Here is a 22,162-nt window from a genome sequence, read left to right as displayed (position 1 = left end):
CACCACCCCCCACACACATACACACACCAGCCCCACACACTCCAGCCCCCACACACACACACAAGTCCCCACACACACCAGCCCCCACACACACACAAGTCCCTACACACACCAGCCCCCACATACACACCAGCCCCCAACACACACAACCAGCCCCCACACAACCAGCCCCCACACACATACACACACACAAGTCCCTACACACTCCAGCCCCCACACACACACACACAAGTCCCTACACACACCAGCCCTCCCACACACACCAGCCCCCACACACGTCCCTACACACACCAGCCCCCACACACATCCCCTACACACACCAGGCCCCACACACACCAGCCCCCACAGTCACACACACCAGCCCCCCACACACACACACACACCAGCCCCACAATCACACACACACTAGCCCCCACAATCACACACCCCACACCACCCCACCCACTAGCCCCCACAATCACACACACCCCACACCACCCCACAATCACACACACCCCACACACACCACCCCACACACACACGAGCCCCACACACACACCAGCCCCTACACACACACACATGCCACCACCCACCCACCAGCCCCCACACACACACCAACCCCCCACAATCACACACACACCAGCCCACACACACACACCAGCCCCCCACAATCACACACACACTCGTCACACACACACTCGTCACACACACACACACTCTCGTCACACACACACACACACACACACACCCATACACACACACACTCGTCACACACACACTCTCGTCACCCACACACTCTCTCTCGTCACCCACACACATCACCCACCGCACACACCACCCCACCCCCTACACCACACACATTCCACCCCAACACCTTCACCACCCACATCCCAACACCCCTCACCCTCTCACATCACCCCACACCCCGCTCACACATCACCCCCACACACACCACACACCCCCACACACACCACCCCACACCCCTCACTGCAAAGACCACCCAACCACATCCACCCCCACACATCCCAACACCCCACCCACACCCCAACACCCTTCACCACCCACACCCCACCCCAACACACTCCACCCACACCAACCCTGATACTACATAAGCCCACATCAAATCGCATCAAATTTTGTCCGCACAATTTTAGACATCATGAAGACCCCCCCACTCCCACTTTTTCCATTTATCTTTATTAGCAAAGTTAACAGCACCTACCTACAATAAAGGGATAATTTGACCATTCCTTTTTCTTTTGTAAGGGTATACATATGTACACTAAAGTATACTCAAATAGAACTAAAGATGTACTCCTGCCCTGAAAAAAATTTATATATATATATATATATATATATATATATATATATATATATATATATATATATATATATATATATATATATATATACATACAAACAAGTCAATATACAATTGTAATAAAACTCTTTTACACAAATGTCTCTTCTGTACATTTTACTTCCTTGTCTCTAAAATATTGCTGTAAAATTCTATGCAAAATCTACACTGCACTTTTCAATGTTAATCTTGCTTGTATTGGAGCTTTTTTCCCCGGGCCTCCACTGAAAATGGACTCACACCCAGATGGACTATCCCAGTCAACAAATGTAAAATAAAGTAAATAAAATTATAAAATTGGCCTTAAAAGAAATAGGATAAACAGACCCAGTTCATAGACGCATTTATCTAGGTGAGTGATTCCACCAGAGGCCTTGTGATTAAAGAGGATTTCAAATCAACTAAGGCTGCACATTTATGCTGGAGAAAACTGATCCGCTTTACCTGCTACTACATATAGTTTGCATTAAGAAATCTGCAAGCTTTCTTTCACTATGTAATGAAAACTAAGAGCTACGTAAGTCGACTTTCAAAGTGGGACTCATTGGTTGGTCCCAAGATGAAATAGGTAGACCCAGTTAAGAATATATGTAGCTGGTTGGCGAAATAGAAGGATACCTCAATTATTCAGGCATTGACATTATTAGGCAAGTTGACACAAAACACCTACCAAATTAAACAAACATTGCCAAGTATGTGCCTTCTGTCTACCACTGAATTGCTGTGATTAATCTTTGCCTTTTGTGTGTGGCACGTTGAAGAGGGTTTCCTGAATATGCCCTAGTGCTGTACTGATAGGCGACTAGTCAAAATTGCCAGGACACTGAAGTACAGACCTTTCCAAATCTATCCAGCAAACCTTGCTTCTTTTTTAAATACTTATTCTAACTGGCAAAACATTTTCTGGTTTTAGAAGATTTGTCAAAAATATATTCACAGGGTCCGCTTTTAAAAATGTAACAAAAGATTTGACATGTTCTTTGAGTACTTCTGCTTTATGCTTATTTATTTTTTGGCCAGTGAATCTGGGTAAACTTTAAGACAAATTATTCTCAAGAGTCTGGAGACCTCAACATTTCTCCTCACAACCCCAATGACTTTAGCACACCAGGCCTGTCAGTCAATTTCCTAAGCCTCTACTCTAAACCAAGCATCTTGTTCATCTGTATCTCCTTCCAGAAGAATCTACATTAGTCCATCCATATTGGAAGAGGTACCACTATACAAAGTTGCAATTGTCAGAGTCCATACTGTGCTTCTCAGTTATCAAACTACTAGAGAACCTCTCATTTATACCTTCAACCTTACATCCACTCAGTCTCACTCAGATTCAATACCTACGTGAAAATGACCTACATGCATTAAACAAATGGTTAACACTACAACAAAACTACACTTAAAATGTAAGCTTTTTGGTACTCAGAAAACGCTTCATATTTTCAAACCCTTTGGATATCAAAGATGTTAAAACACTTCAATTGGAACACAGACGTCTAAAAATCTAAGCATTTTGCTGGACCAAACAATTCCCAAACTCAGAGAAACAAGCAGAAATAAACTTGTTGCTTTCCTGGGCTAGGAAAAGCTCTCCTTACCTCCCAGGAAGAGCTGCAATAGGCAAGGAAGTCCTCCCATAGGCTGCTTTTAGCAGCAGTTTCCAGCAAAACAAAAAATCATACCCACCCTATAGACCCTCCCCTAACCACTGCCTTACTCTTTCAAAACCCAAATGGCTACCAATCAAGCTAAGAACAGACCTATTCCTTTGCCCACTTCTTTTCAAACTCCTACATCTTGATACACCCCCTTCGCTTTCTGCAAAGCTAACCGCAACAACCTCTTCCCAACTTCAGAAATTCTCAATCTGGCCCACACTGTAGGCCCCCAAAACTAAACTACATTGCACCTATGTAGTTTCAATGCCAGCACCAAAATTCCAGGAAGCGTTTCCCATCTACCAAAAAGACCTCTTCTACTACAAATTATCCAACATTTCAAAGCATGTGTCTTCAAACAAGCTCAATGTAGGTGTTATGAGGCTGGCCTCAATATCTACTGTTACCCTGATATATATATATATATATATATATATATATATATATATATATATATACATACACATATACATACATACATACATACATACACACATACACACACATATACACATATATACTTTTATATTATATAACATGAGAGAGAGAGCGCTATATAAAAATGCACTAAATCCAGGTCATTGTTACAGATACCAAAAAAAAAAAAAATTCTGGTTGATCACTGGAAAAGCACAACTGGAGACAAGGGTCGGTTTTAGCTCTTTCACTACTTTGATTAACTACTTCAAACTACTTCAAACTTAATCAGAAATCTGTTACAGCATTAACCAACATATAGTTATATTAGGATGTTATTCTCACCAAGTGCTAACGAGAAGTGAGTGTGACGTGCATGTCGGTGGGCAAGGCATATCGAGTTAGCTGATCCACTTTAACATGCATTTAATATTAAAGGCTTCCATTCAGCCCTGCTGCTTGGTCTGCTTCAAGGTCTGCCATTTTAATTCCTTAACTTCCAAGGGAGTGCTGTACTCTTCGCTGAATGTCAGTACTTGTTAGAGTACTAGGAATGTAAATGGGGGGGGCTTTTGGGGAGCGTGCCTTGCTAGTGCATTGGTGGGATCTATGCGCCACATAGAATAGAGGAACACTATCAGGCTGTCTGCAAGTCTGTGTGTGGTCATACCCACCTAGAAAGATTCAGTGTGCGCACTCGCTAAGTAGACCACATTCGTGGTATTGCAGTCGTAGCTGTGGTGGAAAGAGAGCGGTTGGGCTTTGTTAGCTACAGTTAAGTTTCTCCCTTCTTGGACATAGTGACAACAGCAACAATGGCTGCAGGATAGCATCCTATTAGCAGCGCCGAGGGAAGAGTGGGCTAGATTTGGCTTTAGCAGTTTGGGAGGAGAAGGGTGAAGAAGGGAGTGAGAGCCCGATTTGACTGGAGACTTGCGGAGCCGAGAGATCCATTAGGAACAAGGAGCTGTCCCTGATCAGAGTTCTGTAAGCAGTCCTGGTGGGTTTAGTTCAGATCTGGGAGCTGATGGGTTGTATTCTGACCTGCTGTGTGAGTGGGTGAAGCGGAACCAGTGGTTCTGAATGAATCTAAAGCTGGACATGGGGCAAAATTCTGATAGGCAGTCTGTGGGGCTTGGTTCAGTTCGAGGATTCTGGTCTCTTATCAGAATAGTCACTGGATAGCGGAGTGGCTTGGTTCCGCTGGTCCTTGGATTAGGTTTTGGGAAGAAGCATTTTCTTAAGATGGGGGGGGGGGTTAACTGGTCTGGCCGAAACGATAGTTGATAGAATGGAGTCGAGCAATTCCTAGGCTGCAAAAGGCTTTTAAAGAAGAGAGCATTCTTTGGTGAAACAGTAATCTTCACTGGTAATTCACGAGAGGCATATGAACTGACCTCTCACAAGACTGTGCTTCATGAAAAACGGATGCATACTTGTAAAATCTAAATAGTTATTAGGAAATGTCTCTTTTCTGTAAATTGTAGACATCCATTTGGGACCGTCAAAAATCCAATATAAAGACAGTATCCAAAAAAATTTATTTGTTTTCTGCATCCTGACAGTTTAAAACTTAAAGGTATGCTGGCAGAAACATAAGTGCTGTCCAGTGCTCTTCTAAACAAAAAAACTTTATCAAAGTAACACTTGTACAAATGTGTGTACTCAAAACCAGGTAAATGAACAAGGCAGTTAATCTCCCAAGCAGCCAGAACCAGATTAGCAAAAGCAGGGGTCATTTTAGACCCCATAGCTACCCACTCTTTACTTGTTGGTAGATTGTGCCATTGAAAATTAGCAAAAGAAGAACTGTACTCGCTGTTATCGCTGGGTGATTCTTATCTGAATTAATATACTGCTTCTAGGATTTGGGCGATTCTTATCTGAATTAATATACTGCTTATGAGATTTCAGCAAGTCTATCTCAGGGGACTCACGAACAGCTTCAAGGAGATTCCTTTTAATATGGTCCCATGTTTCTCTGTCCCAGAATGAGTCGACATTTATTGATAATATTATTTACTTTACATTATTCATTTTACTACGATCCTAAACAGAGTTAACTAGCATATAATAAGACATAGTACCAGTGGCTTATACAAACTGTACTGCATTCTGATTTGAGTTTTTTTTTTTTTTTTACTGATGGTTATGCATTACCTAAACAGCTTCTCTAAACGTCATTGGCCAGTAAGTTGTGCTCAACTTATTGCTCGTTAATTATTGTTGCCCGATTGGTCACTTTTCTTTTTATTGCTTTGTATACTTTTAAGCTCTGCCTCACTAATATTTCTCTATTCTGAAGTTCTTGTATTAAGAACATAAGTGCTCAACCACTGGGTTCTGTTTTCATTCATTTCGTGCTGTTGTTTGTCTTTCGGCTTTTCCCGATAAGGGGTCACCACAGCGCAACTTGGATCCGCTAATGAATGATTGGCAGTAGATTTTTACGACACGCCGAGCTGCCAGCTCGACACCCAGCCTTCAAAGGTACTCCCATTTATGCACGCATATCTTTCGAACGCTACCCAACCGCAGGGAGGACATGCAGACTCCACACAGAAGGCACTCCCAAGCCCAGCAGAGAATTGAATGGGAGAATCTCTTGCAGTGAGGTAACAACGTTTTATAGTATAATACATATTTATTACACACACAGACAATGATTTTAAGGCTTGTAATTCTGCCTTCGTTAAATTAAACCATTTCTCAGTGTTTTCACATGTAGATAATTGTCTAATCTCTTTTTCACAGACCCCAAGAAACGTAGACAGTGTATTATTTAGCACAGAGTAAAAACACTTTTTTTTCTTAGCGGGGCTAGCGCTATCAGGTTATTATATGAACTCAGAGTTGAATCACCACAGTCATTCACAAAAAAACCCCACTAAGTTCAGTTTTCTTACATATAAACGCAAGTCAAGTAGGACTTCTGAAAGTGAACCCCGTTGTGCAGGTATGCAAGTAAAGCCCCTATTCAATACATTTAGGCAGTTTAATGATATCAAAGTCGCACTATGGTTAAAAGTAACTCATTCATTGGTGAAGCTGGGACACAGTAATTTAGAATACTGTTAGATAAGGTGGCTTCATTTAAATCAAAGCATTGTTCCCTGTAGTCAAGTCTTCCTAGGTCTTGAAATCTGCTAGTTCCTCTCCCTCTACCTCTCCCATGTCCCCTCTCCCTCATCCCTGTCAACGTGTGCCCAGAGTGCGTTAATTCCAATCTGCCTAGAGACAAAAAAGGCTGAGGGGAGACTTGAAGGTTATGAACAACATCTGTGGTTCTATTATTGTAATTCGCTGGTGGGGTGGATAGGCAACAGAACAGTACCTGATCGGTAATCAGAAGAACTGGCATGGGTCAGGTGTGAAGAAGCGTGCTGCTGCCTTTGAGCAAACCATTGTGTTAAATGACTCTCTATGATTAATCAGGTATGCAGTCCTGCTTCTATACTGGCATAAGTCTCTCCATTTTTTTTTTTTTTATCTCAACGATGGTGTTACCATGCCTAGCTACTTTAGGAACAATACTATCAAACAGTGATCATAACTGGCTGAAATCAGGGTGTAGTAGTATTTGCTCATGTAAAGCAGCAATGTCCTTAAGATCTTCCAATTTTTAAAATGTTATGTTTTATGAGAACACGTATAGTCTGTATGCCCATATTGTTAAACATGTCAGCCAACTCTGAATATAAATGGGGAGTCCAAAGTAGTGCTGTTTGGATATTTCTACATTCTTAGACCTAGGGGAGCCAGATTATGAAAAACGGAAGCGTCTAAGTACAAATTATCATAGGTACTATTCTTATAAACTAAAAGAAGCCTTTCTAGTTTATAAATCAAAGCTTTACAATTCAGTTGTACATTGTGTTGTTCTGGTAGTCCATTATTTTGTACAAGATAAGCATGTTGGTCTTCATCTGTCGTAAACGGATTGGTTAACTTGTCAGATCATAGTAGATCCACGACAAAGTTCTGATGAGGTTCATTGTTTGATATCCTTTGAGAAGCATTGAACTGTGAGTCAGAGTTAGTCTCTGTGAAGCATTACAACCATTCTCCCGATAAGCTGCATATTGGTTGCAAAAAGCTCTACATCGGTTAAGAAATTCCTGTGTCCTGTTAGTCGATTCCAATAAAGATTCGGCCAAAGTAATAAAATTAGGTAGAACTGTATGTGTAGATAACTAGAAAAGTAACTGGCTGTCAGAGCCTTGTCCCATGCTGATATCCTCCTCCATAATGCCTAAAACAGAGTTATACTAATGCCAAGAAAAAAAAAAAAAAAAAAAAAAAAAAACAACCAAGAAGAAAACCATTAAAATACAGAAAAACACTTCTATGACATTTAAGAAGGAAACACGTAGACCGATGGTTGAGCACTTTTGCTCTTAAATCAACCTAAAGTTAAAATATAGGTCTGCAAAGTAATAAAATAAAGTATCCAATTATGCAGCAGTTTTCGCTTCTTTGTTGAATAAGAAATGAACTAACAACCTATAAATAATATGTAGCAGTAAGCAGGTAATGAATAAACATAAAAGATTCAGTCAAATTTAACCACCCAGTTACTTTCCCAAAATTGAGAAACTGCAAGCTCCTTTATGGATATGGGTATTAAGATGCTTTTAAAAAAAGTGTCTTTAGTCCCTTTAAATTTTACATATAGGCCAGGCACATTTTTATCAACCAGAGGAGAAGTTACAGAGTTGAAGGAACTTACCTGGGAGGGAAAGAAGGCAAGCGTTAAGTGGGAGAAGTTGCTCCTTCCAAAAGAACAAGGTGGTTCAGAGAGAGATTTTAGGGCTACACAGTCGAGACCCATACAACACAAGCAGACGGTTAAAATTCAAAATGGAAAGAGATGAAGATTGGGGGGGGGGGGGGGGGGGTTCAAATAAAAAAAATAAAAAAATAAAAAAGTGGAATTTTGAATGCAGATCCTTAAGGAGAATAATAACAGTACAGAGGATTATATTCATGATGTAGCAGAAAGTATTCTAAGAACCAAGCAAACATGTAAATGCAGAAAAGAGATGTTGCCGATATGGATGACTGCAATTAGGGGTACAGAGAATAGGCATGAGGGTGCTGGAATTTCCTGGAGGAAAATGGCAAAGGAACAAAGATATTCACACCAACTAACTAGATGGAAAGGTAACAGAATGGGAAGAGGCCAAGAAGACATTTGGCCTGCAGGCTAGAGACTGCCTTCCATATCAGGGACTGATATATAGGCAAAGAGAAAGGGATAGGGGAATCCTAAGTGAAAGGCCTTCTCTGGTAGAATTGTTAACTGAATCTAGAACAGAAGTGCCTGTTAAAAAAGGAATAATTAATTAGTGAGGCATATAAAATATTGCACGATAACTATAGACCATACTATCACCTCTGTCAAAAGTCTTGGAAATTCAATCGAAACTTCACCAGCTCATCACCAACAACCTCATGTCCCCTAGCCAACGTGGCTTCCATCCCACCCATTGCACTACGACTGCTCTGCTTAGCTTCATCACCACTATTAACCAAAACTAAAATGATGGCACCTTAGTGTCAGCCACTTTCCTTGAGTGGTCAAAAGCATTTGAAACAGTGCCTCGCCAACTACTCCAACAGCTAACTCCCTTCTTCATTCTCCTGATTTAACTACTATGTCTGGCAGGCAATAGGCAGTTAAGTAGCAAAATTAAATTTCTTCTTTTCAAGAATTTCAACAGGCATAACAGACTTCTAAATCATACAGCTAGAAAACATGCCACTATTGTACAATTTGCAGAAAATTCCATGAGCATCTGCTATGCCAAAGCCCTTGATAAACTTTAACAACTTACTCTCCAATACAATCTTGGCTAATAATCCGCTGCACCTGAATCCAAAGTCCAAGCTTATCCCTTTCACACCAAAACAAACTTCTGCTCAAAAACTCCTTCTCTATTACCTCCTCCAGTCTCTCCAAAATTGAGCTTGTGATGAGCACAACTACCACTGCACAATTAAAAACAAACAAAAAAAAAATCAAACCAAACAAACAAAAACACCAACATGTACTAGCTTTTTACAGGGCCAAATGCTTCCTATGGTACTCTGTTAGCAAACACCTAGCTTTGTTTTTCTGCCTACTCTTTTTCCAGGCTGTTCCTATACTCTTCAGCCTACACAACACCCAAACCAACTTACTATAGCAGTACAACAAAGTGGCAAGACACGGAGTAAATCAGCCTTGCATATCACATAGCGATCTTGCACTTACATAACTGGGATGGGTGCAGATACCCACATCCTAACCACAAAACAGCTACACACCATTCACAATCATCTCCAAGCCTGAGAAACGTCCCATCCTAACTATTATTATTCAGATCTACTCAACTCCCAGGACTCTCCACTACACTGAAGCTCCTCCTTCAAATTACTAAATCTCATAACAATGCAGAAAACTTCCTATATACATCATACATTGCCAATAAGGGACTCAAACAGGTCAACAGCTTCAAATCAAAGTGCAACTAAACAATAAGTGTTGGAATCCCATCTTGCTCTTGCCTTACTCCAGGTTAAGCCCTTTCCCATTCCCCAACCCATACCACGTATAAACCCCTCTCTTAGCCACATTTCCTCTTTACTTCTTCCATGGACACTGTACAACTGCCCATTACTCTTTTGCTTCACATTTTTCGGCCTACTCAATATTTAAGCTGTTTACTATTCATAGACATTCTTTTACCTGTAATAGTTTTATTCATCTGCATTGTACTGTTACACTACTGTATTATGTGTACTTTTATCGGTATTGTTTTAAATTCAAGGTCTGTACTGTTCCAGTTGTTTTACACTAAAGTATTTTTGTGGAGCTTTTCTGCTCTGACCTCCATTCAGACGGGTTCTACCAAGTCAGACTAGGAAGGTCAACAAATGCAAAATAAAAAATTAAATAAAATGGATTTTCATAGGTTCATAGATTAGTACTAGGTTAACTGCTCTTATGAGCAGTTTTAAGTCAAGCTAATCATCTCATGTGATAATCAAACCTTGTACTTTGTGTCTATAAGGCAAACACCATTATGTCAACCTCCCAATGCCAGCCTCCCATACACTAATTTTTATTTTCCCTTAGATTCATGGTTTTATACGTTCATAGCCAATTACTAGGATAGCTTTCTTAACAGGCCATTGTAAGCTTAAGCGATTTCCTTCCCAAAGGCGAGGATCAAACACTGTACCTTGTGTTTGTGAGTCAAACACTAACTATCATACCTCGTCCCAGACTTTATGGCTTCTGTGCTTACAATAAGCCACTTTACAAATGATGTTCTGGGCAGCCTGTACCCTTAGTCTCAGAGGAGATGGATTCTTCAGAACTCTATGCAGTAGGTTCATAAGCAATTACTAGGCATGAAGTTCAGGTGATCATTACCCTTGATAACTATTTATAAGCAACTTCCTGTACAGAGACAGATGGACTTTCAAAGGTTTTCTACAGATGCAAATAGCTAGGCACTTAAAGGATATTCGAGTGTCCCCTATTCACCACCAGGTTTTCTTAAATGTCCTCTTACATTTCTTACCTTATACCATTTTGATGCAACCCACGAAATTTCAGCTTCTAGTGACCTTTACCACCCCAGCAGACATACATGCGAACACACACACAATGCAAGCACCCTATCACTTGCTGACAATATGGTGCAAATTTTTAACTAGAACTGAAGCAGATCCTAGTATTTTAAACACACCTTTACTACAAAGAGAGAGAGTTCATCTGTCACTAAAAAGAGCCGGATGATCACCACCTGAAAAAAAGTGTTGAAGTAATGCACTAAAAAATTAAACTCACCAAGTTATTAAACACAATACTTACAATAATCAAATCTACGCTAATGTTAAGACTTGATACTTACCTGACATTTTCTATTATCTAGTCCCTTTGTATCTTCCTCAAACTCCTCCCCCACAGTGAATTCAACATTGTAATTTCGGAAAGTACTTAATGTTTGGATTGTAAAATGATTTCCATTCTGTTGGATTACTTTTTGAGGCTTCAGTAAGTTGGCAATCTTACGAGTGGCAAAATCAATACCTTAAAAAAAATGTTTGGAAAAAGCTTAGTTCCAGTTACAATGTAAACAAGTTTACTAGCTACAAAGTTTGTATAAACACAAAGTGATAACAATTAAGACACATCAAACATGAACTAGTGTTGAAATTTCAACAAGCCAAAACAACAACATCTGCCTCTGTAAGATGGACACCCAGATGCACCCCAAAATGGCTCAAGTCTGAGTAGCAGTCCAAGTAGTAGGAAAGCTGACTATGAACGATTGCAGTGAGTAGTAGAGGACAGCCTGCCCTTCGGAGCTATACTTGAGAAAGGCTCAATCCTGCATTCCAGTGCACAGGGACTTTGCTTCAGTGCATGCACTCTGACCAGAGTACAGTACTTCTGTAGAACAATTACTCACTCCACCTTGCATTACTAAGGCTACTACTAGATGACAGAGGGCAGTTAGGGGCATCACAAGTCTCCTAAACACAGCAGGATGAAGTTTTTTTTCCCCACTTCTACTCCTTTTCCTTCTGGCATCTTCCAATGTCAGGTGCCTGGATAGAACTGGGGTCAGAAATAAGAAAAAAAAAAACATTCTAGTTGTGTGAATGTCTGGTTAAGAACCAACGTTACAATCTCAACAAAAGATGGCTGTACACCAATCAGCTTAATTATCTCTCCCAGTGATATCACCACCTTCAGTAAAATTCAGGTGCTGGCTATCAAGTACACTGCATGGATGTCAGCAAAGAAGAAATTTAGAGATAATGAAAGAAAGTTAACCAGAAAAGGAGAAGAGAAAAATCACTGGCTGCTAAGAATCCTACAGCTATTAAGCAAGAAGCATTTCTAGCTTCAGATTTGGTACAAGAGATGGCTTCTAGTAATTTAAACAAAAAAAGTAAATCAAATGTACTAAAATGTGATTAAAATAAATAAAACATTGAAGGAGTATAACAACTGAAAAAACAAAAAGATGGAAAAAATAAAAACTACTTATTCAGATGAACTTAAACTGCAAAGACTGGACAATGAAATAAAAGGCTGGCCGAGTAGGAGACTTCTCAAGATGAGAGGTTTTGGAACAGAGTGCACACATAAAACCTGAGATTTTCTGCTGTACCAGAGTAACTACAAGGAAGAGAGCATATTAATTTTTATGAAAGCACAAATTAACAAAACAGACTGGTATCTCACAGCAGTATTTTTAAATGATAGGGTACACATTAAGTGTATGCTCCAAACCTGACCATGAGAAAGCAGCAATGCTCCAAACCTGGCTATGAGAAAGCAGCAAAGACCTGTATTAGAAAAGATGCACTCACACCAGCAGAAAGAGTTGATACTGAACCATGGCAGAAAGGCAAAGTATTAAAAATTGGAGACAGCAGACCATTCATACTTCACACTAAACAGAAGAGAAGAAAACTTATCAATCACAGAATGTGGAGAGGCAAGTGTGAGATTCAATCTGCTGTAGATAGCAGGTCTTCAAAATTTCTTTTCCAGGAAGACCAAAGACATTTTTGAATGCAGAACAGTTTAAGGAGGAAATAACATTCATCAAACAAAGGTGAGCTAGCATACAGTAGAGGACTCTCCTCATTCTTCCATCAATGAAGCTCAGCGAGACTTTCCCAGTGAACACCTTTATCAATGTTCCAAAGGAAAACGCTGGAGAGACAGTAAAGCACCTTGCACATGAATCAATGTCTGGTGTTGGAAAATGGAGATGGAACAGGAAAACACCAAAGACATTGAAATTAATCAATGCAAGACTATAACCCAATCACATGGTTGAAAAAGACTTGTGGGAGAACTATAAAGCATATACCCCACATTATGTCATTAATGCTTGGTACAACACAAATGGAAAAATTAAGTAAAACATGTTTGTGCATATTAGTATTTGTATAAAACATTTCATGATGCAAACTGCATGTTATAGATAGTAAAGCAGTTTTGTGTAGTGCAGTCAGGGGTATTTTAAATGTGGCAGGAGTGTTTCAGTGACTAGTTATTCAAGTAAATAAGTACTTTTTTAGTTGTAAGAAATTATTTTGTCCAGCTTTTCTTTTGTTATCCAGGCCAAAAAAATATAAGTTTAAATGTTAATATATGGTTACCTTGGGCTGCTAGGGTATGGATGGGGTGTAAAGTGCAAGGATTTTATTATATGCATAACTGAGATATTTTTGCAAGGCTGAATGCTGATTAATTGGCAAGTGTATTTTGTAAGCAAGTAGGTTTGAAAAATAATGTCGAAAGCTATGAAAAATGCAGTGTTTCTTACATATGCAAAGATATTAAGATTCTTTTTCTATTATCAAATGTTCAGTGGGAGTCAAGTCTGCAACTGGAGGCAGCTGAACATTTTGTTCCGATTGAAATTAGATCATTGCCAACTAGTTTTACATGGAGATGAGCTGTCTACATGTGCAACTGATCTTAAGAGTTATAAGTATTCTTTGCAGAGGGAAATATGCAAAACTTTAAGGTATCATAAGCAGTTCAGTGAAAAAGTTTAAAATTAGAGGAAGTAAATAATAAGAGATAGTGGCCTCCCTACCAATTTTAATACTCTAAATGTATTTAATAAATTAATGTAAAATGTAGTTTTATTTAATGACAGCCAGTGTCCTTATTTGTGGTACTAAAAGTGGTTTTCTAAAAAGCATACATCTGGAAAGGGAAAAGAGATGAGAAAATAACAGACAGCAATTAGTAAGTGGAACACAGGCTGTAGCATGCACTTAGCATGTGTAATCTTAATTTTAGGCTAGGTAATGCCTGTGGGTACAGCTGCCAATTTGGGGCAATTGCTCCTGTCTGGAAGTTTAAACTTCATTTCTGAAGATGTACATAGTTGTGTGCACTTGTCCTAGATTAATATGAGCTGTTCTGAAAATGTATTTAGTTTGAGGGTTTTCATTAAAACATAATGCCCTGAAAAATGTGACCTAGGTTGAAATGGAGATGAGAAGAAACAACTGTATAAAGATAAGCTTGTTAAACATTAGTCTATGCATGTAACACAAAAGTTGAAATCCACATTAAAAAAAAAACTGTCGTGTATAATAGGTGAAACATAACATAGGCCATATATATTATTTTAGAATATAAATGACCTTACAGGTATACAAAAAAGGAAAGAATACTGAATTATATTATTAAGAAATGCAAAGTCCAAAGAGCAATGCTGCAGGAGACGCATTTGGAGAGTATGTGAATTTGGGAAAGGAAGGATTTCAGGTTGGATGTTCAGCAGAATGTCAAGGACAAAGGAAAATGGGAGTATTTGTACTAATTGCTGGAGGGGCTCCAAAAGTGACAGATGAGGGAATAGACAATAACAGTAGACAAGTGGTAGTGAGGGGCTACTGGCAAGAGAGAAGGATTATGCTGGCATACATTATATTTTACCAGAACGGATACTATGGAACTTGAAATTCTCGGAGAAATAATACTTTTTAGTAAGGAATATTACTTTTTAGGTGGGGACTGGAACTTGATTTGCAATAGTGGGGAAATATCACGGGGATTTAGAAGGGAAAACAAAGGCAAATTTCTGTAGAAATTAAAAAATATATATTGGTTACAAAATATATAAAATTCAGTAGTAGGAACTCTAATAGAATTTACATATTACTCCCCCACGCTACAATAACTGGGCTAGACTAGATAGAAATGATATTTCATGGGAACGTACATTTAAATTGAAAGTGTCAAACCAAGGAGAAATGTTGCAGTGTGGAGGGTGTGAAGTTCACTCCTTGAAATATGCTGTGCACCTAGTTCACTAACAAAATTCGAACTTATGTAGGTACTACAAAACAATTAAAAATGGAATATCCTTTACTGAAACATACAAACAAACTATCCTAGTAGAGTATTATTTATAAATAATCAGGTTATTTGGAGCAAGGGAGTGATTACAGAGGGTGGTTCTGTTAAGAGCTCAGAGACACGTGGAAAGAAATGAACGTGTGAATTTGATAAAGAAAGGTTTTCAGGATAGTTATTCAGCGGAATACCTGGGGCAAAGGAAGACAGGAGTACTTATATTCATTGCAACAGAGGAACTCCAATAGTAACAGAAGAGGATTAAAAAAAGACAATAATTGTAGATTTGGAGTACTAAGGGGCTACTGGCATGTATTTATATTCCAACAAAAAGTGCTATAATGAAGCTTAAGAAAATTCTGGGAGAAATAACCAGCTTTTAGCAAGGAATATTACTTACAGATGGGGACTGGAATGTGATTTGCAATAGTGAAGATGTGTCTGGGGTCCCAGAAGGGAAAATATAACAAAGGAGGGTAGATTTTTAAAGAAACTTATGAAGATATTTGGCACGGAAAATGTGAATTCAGTACTACTTCAGAGTGAATTTACATATTCCCCAAGACAAAAAAACAGAGCTAGGCTAGAAAGAATTTACATTTCACAGAAACGTGCATTTTACTGAAGGCCTTGATACACACCCAATAACTACTTCAGATAATGCACCAGTAATAACTAAAATAAAAACACGGGGGGAAATGAAATGAAAGTGAGACACTAGCGCTTTCTCACCTATCTGTTGAAGGGAGAGGAATATAAGGAATGGATAGTGGAAATTATTCCTATTAGAGAAGATAGAAATTTCTTCTGAAAATATAGCTAGGGAGTAGGATAAAATGAATGTGGAAATACAAGAAAGGGAAATAAGTAATTATTTAGAGGGACTAACAAATGTTAAAGTAATGCAAAAATAGGGGGAAATCTCACAGAACAGGAAGAGGAGCAACCTGGGAGAAGGATGCCAAGGATGGAGCTGCCAGGTAAGAGGAAGGCCCAAGATAAGATGTACGAAGGTGTGACAGGAAGATCAGAGACAAGAAACAATGGAAACAGATGGGGGGGGGGGATTCCAGTATGGCAGCTACAGATATGTGGTAATAGACTAAACAAAGATAATACAAAAACTGAGAAAACAGAAGCTCTGTTGTATGGATATCAATAGTAAGATGCAAGCAGTTAATGTTAGTCCCTTTAATCTTGTACACAGATCAGGCATAAGGCATATTTTTATCAACCAGAGGAGAAGTTTTGGATAGCAATTAATAAAAGAGTTGAAGGATTTTATCAGGCGGGGGGACAGCAAGAGTCAAGTGGAATAAGGTTATTTTTCCTTTAGAACAGGGTGGATTGGAATTACCTGATTTGAAGGAGTATTTCAGAGCAAAAAATTAGCACTTCTATACATAGCACAAGCAGAAAACTATAATTCAAAGTGGAACGAGAGGATGAAACAGGAGGGAAGCTCAAACAAGGAGAGTCTGGGATTTTGGATGCAGACCTTTAAGAACAATACAAATACAACATTCTGTATGATTAAAGTAGCTGAAAGAAAACTAATAACTAAGCCAACATAGGAATGGAGAAAGGAGATTCTGCCGATAGGGATGACTGCAATTACAATTTTGGCTACAGACAATAGGCAAAAGAGGGTGGAATTTATTGGAGAAAACTAGCAAAGGAACCAAGGTATTGGGAGCAAATAACTAGAGAAGGAAAGGTAATAGAATGGGAAGACACCAAGAACTCATTTTGGACTGCAGGTAAGAGACCGCCTTCCCCATCAAGGATTGATATCAGAGTACAGGCAAAGAGAAACAAATACGGGGTCTTAAATAAAATACTAGGACTGTTAGAATTCTTAGTAGAATCTAGAACAGAAAAGAAGTTGCCATTAAGAAAGGAATAATTAGTAGAGCATTCAAAATATTGCATGAGATCTATAAAAATCTGAGGTTAGAAAGGATTGGGAAGAGAGATTAAACAAGCAATTCACAAAGAAACAATAGGGGGATAAATGTAGGTCTTATCAAATATGCAACAAAGTCCAGAAGATTTAGGATCTTTGCTTAGAAGTGTTTACATATGTATTTGTATATCCAAAGTAGACTCCAAAGAATTTTTCCTCAAGCAGACAGCAAATGTTGTAGGTATGATGGGGAGAAAAGAAGCAACTGGGAACATATTTTCTGGGAGTGTAAGGAGTTGGCAGACTTTAAACATTCCCTGCAGACTGCTCTGTTAGAGATACTGGGTGATGAAATTGGTGCAACTAAGGAACATTTTTTTTGAGGTATGGTACAGAATAGGAATTTCCTAGACATAGTAAGGTCTTGCCAAATCTAATTATGATGGCTGCCAAAAAAGCAATTACTAGAAAATGGAAATCAAAGTCTAAACCAACTTTACTAGAAGTAGCGAAGATAGTAACAGAAATGACATGACTGGAATTGAGATCTTTAGAAGACGGTAGGAGCAAATTACATAGGAAAAATGGGAAGCGTGGTATCAATACATGCAGAGGAGGAACGAGGTTTAAAAGAAGTCAGGATTTGAATGAGCTATGTAATGGTTGACTAACAATGACTGGATATGTTAAAAGTTACATATAATGTTTGCAGCTGCAGTCATTCATAGGTTCATAGGTTGATACTAGGCTATCTGCCCTAGGGCATTTATAAGCCTAGCCAGAGTGTGTTTGGCTTTTGCCACCCTTTTAGATTAGTTGACTGTGCCTCTGTATAGTAGGTCACAGAAGATAGCCCTTTTAAGGTTAGTTTACTGTGCCTGTCTAGTAGGGACACAAAAGAGATCCCAGGGGTAAACCTACGATCTCCCATCCACTCGTCAAGATTTCTCTTGAAGAGGGTCATTGAGGGGCTCTGCCCAACATGGATTGGGATTTTGTTCCAGAGTGAGGGGAGCCTCTGGGATATGAATCTGTCCCTCCAACATGTCCTATTTATTTCTGTGCTGAGGTTTTAAGTCCATGGATTCTGTAGCTCTAAGGGATTTGGATTTCCTGAGGTGGAGCATGTCCATTCTGGTTTGGACATGGCTTTATACGTCAGGCACAGATCGCCTCTGAGTAGTCAGTAAGCAACTGAGTAGAGCTTGAGTTTCTTTAGCCTAACTGCATAGGGCATCTGTTTGAGTCCCTTGATCCTCTTGGTGAGGTACTTTTGGGGTCTTTCCAGTTGCTGCAGGTGTCGGGTAAGGTACATCCCAAATGGGGCACTGTATTCAATTATGGGCCTGATGAGTGATGAGTAGAGGGGCACAATGACCTCTCGATCTAGATGTGAACCCTTTCGTGATAAGGTGGGCTATATAGAAGGTCTTTCTAACCACTGTGGCAACGTGATTGGCAAAGGAGAGATTGCTATCTACTTTGGTAATCCATTAAGTACAGAAGTAATTAGGGATTTGGGGACCCCCATGTGGTAATTTGTGGGCACTTTGTTTTTCCCAAAAGGGATGACTATGCACTTTTTGGCATTTAGCTTTAGGTCATGGCTCTGGCACCAGTTATCCGTCTCTGTGAGACCGTTTTGGAGGATACTGGTGTCAGTCGGCGAGTCGATTGTGGCACCCAGTTTGCAGTCATCTGCGAACTTGGTCAGCCATAGTCCTCCCGTGTTAGCCTGTACCTCAGAGAAATATATACCGAACAAGAGAGGTCCCAGGACTGAGCCTTGTGGGACGCCACTTGTAAATGGTTTAGTCTGACATGGCACCTGCAATTCTGACCATGTGGGTTCTATCCCCGAGCCAGTTTGCAACCCATCTTGTGACATAGAGGTTGATATTTAAGCTGGTGAGCTTATTTATGATGTCCGACTGGGGTATTGTGTCGAAGGCTTTTGCGAGGTCCAGGTAGGCTGTGTGGACTACCTTCCCTTCATCTATGGCCTTGGTGACTGTTTCAAAGAAGTCAACCAGGTTCAAGAGGCAAGATCTGCCCTTAAAGCCGAATTGGGTAGGATCCAGTGTTTGGAGGTTCCCAATGTCTTTGTTTATGAGTTCCAGGATTATACGCTCCATAGCTTTGCAGACCAGGCTAGTCAGGCTTATAAGGCGATAGTTTCCGGGGTCCATTGTGGCACCACCTTTGTGGAGTGGGACCACTGTTGCTGTACGCCATTCCTTGGGTACATATCCTGTAGTAAGGCTGAGATTAAACAGTGACTTTATGTGAGGGTTCAGTTCTTCTTGGAGCTCATGAGACGCAGCCTGGGACACCGTCCGGTGGGATGGGAGGGTTAAGGTGTTTACCTTACAAACACAAGGTGCAGGGTTTGAGTCTCACAAGGGAAAATTGGCTAGGCTTAAAATGGCTCGCAAAGGCAGTTAGCTTAGTACTAATCTATGAACCATTGATGCTGTGTTTTTTGATTTGGAGAGGGCAGCTCTCACCTGTGTATCTGTGATGTCAGGGAGGCTACACTCTGTTGGGATAGCCAATTGCTCTTTTGGGGGGGGAGAAGTTTGCACTGAACCTGTCTGCCAGGATGTTGGCAATGTCTGTGGGTTCACTGTATTTTTTGTAATTTTGCACCAACTCAGAGCATATCCGGGAGTTGCCACCCAGGTTCCTGACATAACTAAATAAGGCCTTGTGATCATCTTTAGCGTCTTGTAGTGTGTTGGCACAGTTTGGAATGTATAATGTTTGCAGCTGAAATTGTGTTGGTACGCGTTATTTTCATTTGCATAAATGTAAGATTGAAGATGTTTCTTGATTAAGAAAAATTAATGAAGACAAAAAACTACGAGAAATACTGTATCCTGACCATAAATTCAACCCTAACCCCTCTCCCAATAACTCATCACACAAAACTGTAATACAAACCAGTTTTTACTTTATAGATAGTACAGCATCTCTAACCAAGGCTTCCCCAACATCCAATCCCAACTCTGCCCCGAAGCCACATAACACATCCAATTTCACCTTCAAACCCGTGTCCACAAATTACTCAAACCTTGCTCTACTGCAGCTGATGACCTTCCAAGTGAATACCTTAAAAATAGCAGCCAGTACCACTGCCCATCCTGTCTCAATTCTTATAAACAGGTCAGTCCAGGAATCCCACATACCCTCTCTCTGGAAAAAAGTCACACATTATCCCTCAGCACAAGAGAGGAAATTCAACAGACATTAGTACTTTAGATATACAGGATTGTAGTCCCCCCTCAAAAATAGTTGAAAAAATGAAATCAAAAACCATTGCTAAACTACTTCCTGCAGGAAGAGCTATCCCCCACACAACAAGATACTGTGAGAAGGATGGAAGCCAACACTGCACTTCTAACATATACAGATATGGCAAATAAAGCTAGAGATAATGGCAAACTAGTCTCTTCCTTATTTTTAGACTTGTCTAAAGCCTTCGACAGAGTTTGTCACAGCAACTTTTTACTTCAAAATGTCCTCATTAGGTCTCTCTCAGCCCACCCTTCTATCGTTCAAAAGCTAATTATCCAATAGGTATCAGTCAGTAAAATGGCACTCCACCCTCTCTCCATACCTCTCAGTCACCATCAGTGTACCACAAGGCTCTATCCTTGGTCCCCCTCCTCTTTATCATTTTCACCAATACAGTACGCAGATGACTTCACACCCATTTGCACATCTGACAATGTGAAATACCTCCCAAAAATTACTCGGGAGGCTTTAACAGAAAATGAAACTATTTTTTTTTTTTTTTTAAAGGTTGAGCAGGAGTTGCGAGTTACAAATCGCTACCCCCCCCCCTTCAAAAAAAAAAAAAAAAACCCTCTCCCATGAGAGAACTAAATTTAAAGTCCTCTCTCTTGATGATACAACCATTGAAGGTACTTGTACCAAATTATCAGGGATGACAGTAGATGATAATCTTAAATTAGACCTGCATATACAAAATTGCATAAGAAAAGCTCAGAAACTAAGGATGAGTTATATAGCCAAAATCTCTCGCATTTACGCAACTAAAGCTACACTAACCACTACTTTTCTTCCTACACTTCTTATTGGTTGTTATTATTATTATTAGTTCCCTTACTAACCTTCAGCCATCACAAAAATCAAAACTTGAACAATACTGTAATAACGTTGTTCAATTTGCAGCAAATTCCCCTTTCAGAACCCATCAATGTAGAATTGGTTTTAACTACCCCATCAATTAACATATACACAGCTTCTTACCACCTGTAAAAATTATCCAGAATCCATCTGCTTATCCAGCATAAAGCAACATTCTTCACAGCTATGTTATTAGTCAGTCATTGCGATCCAGTCACCAAAAAACGCCTGCCTACAAATCAAATCTGGTGGACATTGTCTGTGCATAATGTTGCTTGGAACTCCTCATCTCCTATCGCCATCCATCAGGTTAATACCCTTCCTCCCATCTTTCAAAACCATTCGGAAAAGACTTCCTAACCAAAAGTTATCTCTGTTGTTGCTCACCAACAGGATATAATACATCCCTAAATGTGGACAAATACCTGTTCATCCATTATACCTCCTTACTATCCCTTCCTCACTAACATTTCTTCCCCTGGGATTTCTCTTTAAAATGTACCATAAACCTGCCTTTCTCTAATTTTTTATTGCAATTCCTGTTTGTATTATACTAACTCACCTTTAAATTTCTCTAAACTTTCTAAAATTTCTCTAACTATTAAATCACGGTCATACAACTTCTATCTATTCTTAATCAATGTTTTCATATTATGTTTAATTTGGTACAATTATTTAAACTATATTTGTTTTTTGTATTATTTTTAAATGACTAAAATTATTATCCTTAAACTGTTTTGTAATACTTTGGAGCTTCTCTCCCCGGGCCTGGGTCGCTGATACACAGTCTGACTTTCCCG

At 39.6% G+C, this 22,162-nt stretch overlaps 1 protein-coding gene across 1 annotated transcript in view; it reads right to left on the bottom strand.

The window, feature by feature from the left end:
- Positions 1 to 11,297: 11,297 nt before the first annotated feature.
- The window catches only part of RBP7 (retinol binding protein 7), a 61,986-nt gene continuing 51,121 nt past the window's right edge, over positions 11,298 to 22,162 (bottom strand). Inside the window, exon 2 of the mRNA XM_044063598.1 lies at positions 11,298 to 11,494. Coding sequence (XP_043919533.1) covers positions 11,298 to 11,494 — 197 coding nt within the window. The remainder of the gene's footprint in view (positions 11,495 to 22,162) is intronic.

The sequence above is a fragment of the Protopterus annectens genome, chromosome 2.part1 (genome assembly GCF_019279795.1).
Source record: "Protopterus annectens isolate FY-2018-M chromosome 2.part1, PAN1.0, whole genome shotgun sequence".
Lineage (NCBI taxonomy): Eukaryota > Metazoa > Chordata > Ceratodontiformes > Protopteridae > Protopterus > Protopterus annectens.
The sequence above is the reverse complement of the archived record's forward strand: the minus strand, read 5'-3'. Positions and strand labels throughout refer to the sequence as shown.